Raw genomic sequence first — 2,646 nt, forward strand, 5'->3', positions numbered from 1 at the left:
TTTTGATATTTATAAAAATATTTGTTATTTTTAGTTATTAAATGCATTTTACTTTTTTTACTTTTATCTATTCTAAAATTTTATTTTTATTAGTTTATATTAATCTTTATATTTTTATCTAATTATTTTATCATTAGTTAGACCGATAGTCAAACCAGTTGAATCGTAAAAAGCATGACCTACTAGCTTTTTCGGTTTGACATTCGATCTGATTTTTAAAACATTGTGATATATAAACATATTCCCTTATGTCATATTTATTAGGCAAAGAGAGAATAAATTTTTTATCCTATTTATAATACATGTCATTGATTTGTTATCTCAAGTTTTTCCTTTAGGTTAAGGTGTATTTTACTCTTAAACCATTCTTCAAGGAGGACCTAATATCCTAAACTATTTGTTGAACTAATTTTATTCCTAAAATAATTAAAATATAGCATATTTACCCCTATGTTAAATAACCCAACATTAACTCTTAGAAATGTTGGTTGGGACTTAAATTTGATTGAAAATGCTACCTATCATGTCAAGTGGATCCAAATTAAGGTGCATTTTTATCCTTGAACTATTTTATGAGAAGTATCCAGTGTTTTAAATCATTTGAATCATAGCAATTTCATCGCAAAAGTAATTAAAGGGTAGCAAAAATGCACTTTAACTTAGATCACTTGGCTAGACAAGTGACATTTTCATCAACTTAAGTCTCAATCAACATTTTTAATTGTTATCATTAAATATTTATCATCATGCGCAAATATATTATATTTTAATTACTTTAGAAATGAAATTGCTAGAACAAATAATTTAAAATGTTGGATGTTTTTTCAGAGAATATAATATTTAATTATACGCATGGTTGCATAATATAATTTTGAAAACATTAATTCCTTTACACTTAAATAAATACTATGTAATATATAATACATGAAGACAAAGTTTCCATCAAACCGCAATGAAACGATACATACAACATAGCCGGAAACTACCATTCATGATGCAACAAACGTAAAATAAAGAAATTTGGAGCACTCTTTGCAACCAATGCCAACAAACGACATACGAAATATTACATTAAGCTTTCCTTCTATCATTGACCAAGCCTACGCAAGGTTATTGGATAACCCATCGATGCCGACGGCGATACCATGGACATGAACTCAGAGTCCCTTGCCATGGCTTCCAGTGTTTCATGGGAAGCACACATCTCAAAGTCGAAGCTACCTTCTTCTGCTCCGGCATCAGCCGCCAGTTTCCATACCTTTGCATTGGCAGGGCCGAGGCGAACGGCCTCCGGCCTTCCCCACCCGAAGTCAATGTCATAAAAGTTAGTTCTCGGCGAGCTACTGGTTGCCATAAACCTCCCATTTATAGCACGTTGTGAACGCATCTTTGGATTTTGCGCCCAAGCTTCAAAGTCCTTCTTGATCTTCTCTTCTGTGCATGATGAGATTGCCTCGTTCATTTCCAATGCAAACTTCCCAAGGCCTCCATCTCCCACCAAGTCCCTTACTTTCATCGTCACGGGAGTCATGAACTGCACTGTGATTCCAAAATAGTTGTCTGGTATTGGTGGATGTGAAACTCTAGATCTAGCGGATATGAGGAATCCGTAAGTGACTTCTTCTTCAGGGTCAAGATTCTGATTTCTGATAGCAGACCTCCAAACATGGCCGAGCACAGCTTGCAAGGAGGAGATTTTGTTGCTGATGACAACATCCTCGACCTCTGAGTTAGCTTTTGCTTTGAGTTCAGCAATTTTTTCCCTTTTAAAGTGAAAGATCCTCCTAGAGAATGGACCTGGTTGAACTGAATTAGTAGATCCCTTCCTATAATTCTCCATTATTTCTTTGTATGGAATTCGTAAAGGACGTTCAATGTGACCATGAGGAAACCATCTTTCAAATGTAGCGAGCTGTGAATCTGAAGCTATGTGGTTTAAACCATTTCGGGAGATCTCTGCCCATGCATTCCAAAAATCCCAGCCCGGCTTCACATCAGCAAGACAATGGTTCGTCGACGAAGCGATGAAGATGCCATCCACTAGCTCTGTTACTTGAACCGCCATTAATGGTACCCTTGTTCCTTCAAAGTTATTCAAATTTCCAGTTGGGAAAAAAGAGCAGAGAAATGGAGGAACATAAGTGGGTTCCACAATGTCTGCAATTGTAGTATTCTCAGCAATGGCATGAACAAAGCTTACTCCAGCATTGTTGCAACTGACGAAGACGGAGGAGGTGTCGTCATCCTCGTTGGCAATGACTGCAAGACGGCCGGCGAGGGGTAGGTAGAAATCGAGGGCGGAAGAAAGCGCGTCCTTCAAGTGCTGGATCACTGTCTCTGCGTGTTCAAACGATGATGATGAAGTGGGTTTGTGATAAAGAAGTCCCTTTTGACCATGTTCAAGAAGCAGATACTGAAGATCCCATGGATTCAGGTCAATTAGCTGTGGTGATTCGCCATTGTTAACATGGCTTCGAGCTTGAACTGTAGTTGTGGAGATCAATCGGATGGCTTCCATATTGGAATAGAGTTGCTTTCACTTTGCAATTGCTGGTCTTTGGCCTTTTACAGGCCAACAAGATTATATCAAACAAAGCAGCGACGTATCGACGTAGAATCATGTGGATGTCAGGAACGTATCTACGT

The 2,646-nt window shown here is 37.6% G+C and overlaps 1 protein-coding gene across 1 annotated transcript; it reads right to left on the bottom strand.

Annotated features, from left to right (window-relative positions):
• Positions 1–1,029: 1,029 nt before the first annotated feature.
• On the bottom strand, positions 1,030–2,646 carry LOC129296235 (uncharacterized acetyltransferase At3g50280-like). Its single transcript, XM_054934830.1, has one exon. The coding sequence runs from the start codon at positions 2,516–2,518 to the stop codon at positions 1,088–1,090; it is 1,431 nt and encodes a 476-aa protein (XP_054790805.1). The 5' UTR covers positions 2,519–2,646; the 3' UTR covers positions 1,030–1,087.

This window comes from Prosopis cineraria, unplaced genomic scaffold (genome assembly GCF_029017545.1).
Source record: "Prosopis cineraria cultivar Desert tree isolate PC_DT_omini unplaced genomic scaffold, ASM2901754v1 PC288, whole genome shotgun sequence".
NCBI lineage: Eukaryota > Viridiplantae > Streptophyta > Magnoliopsida > Fabales > Fabaceae > Prosopis > Prosopis cineraria.

Coding starts and splice junctions, on each gene's coding strand:
- LOC129296235 (XM_054934830.1), bottom strand. CDS start 2,518: ATGGAAGCCATCCGATTGATCTCCACAACTACAGTTCAAGCTCGAAGC.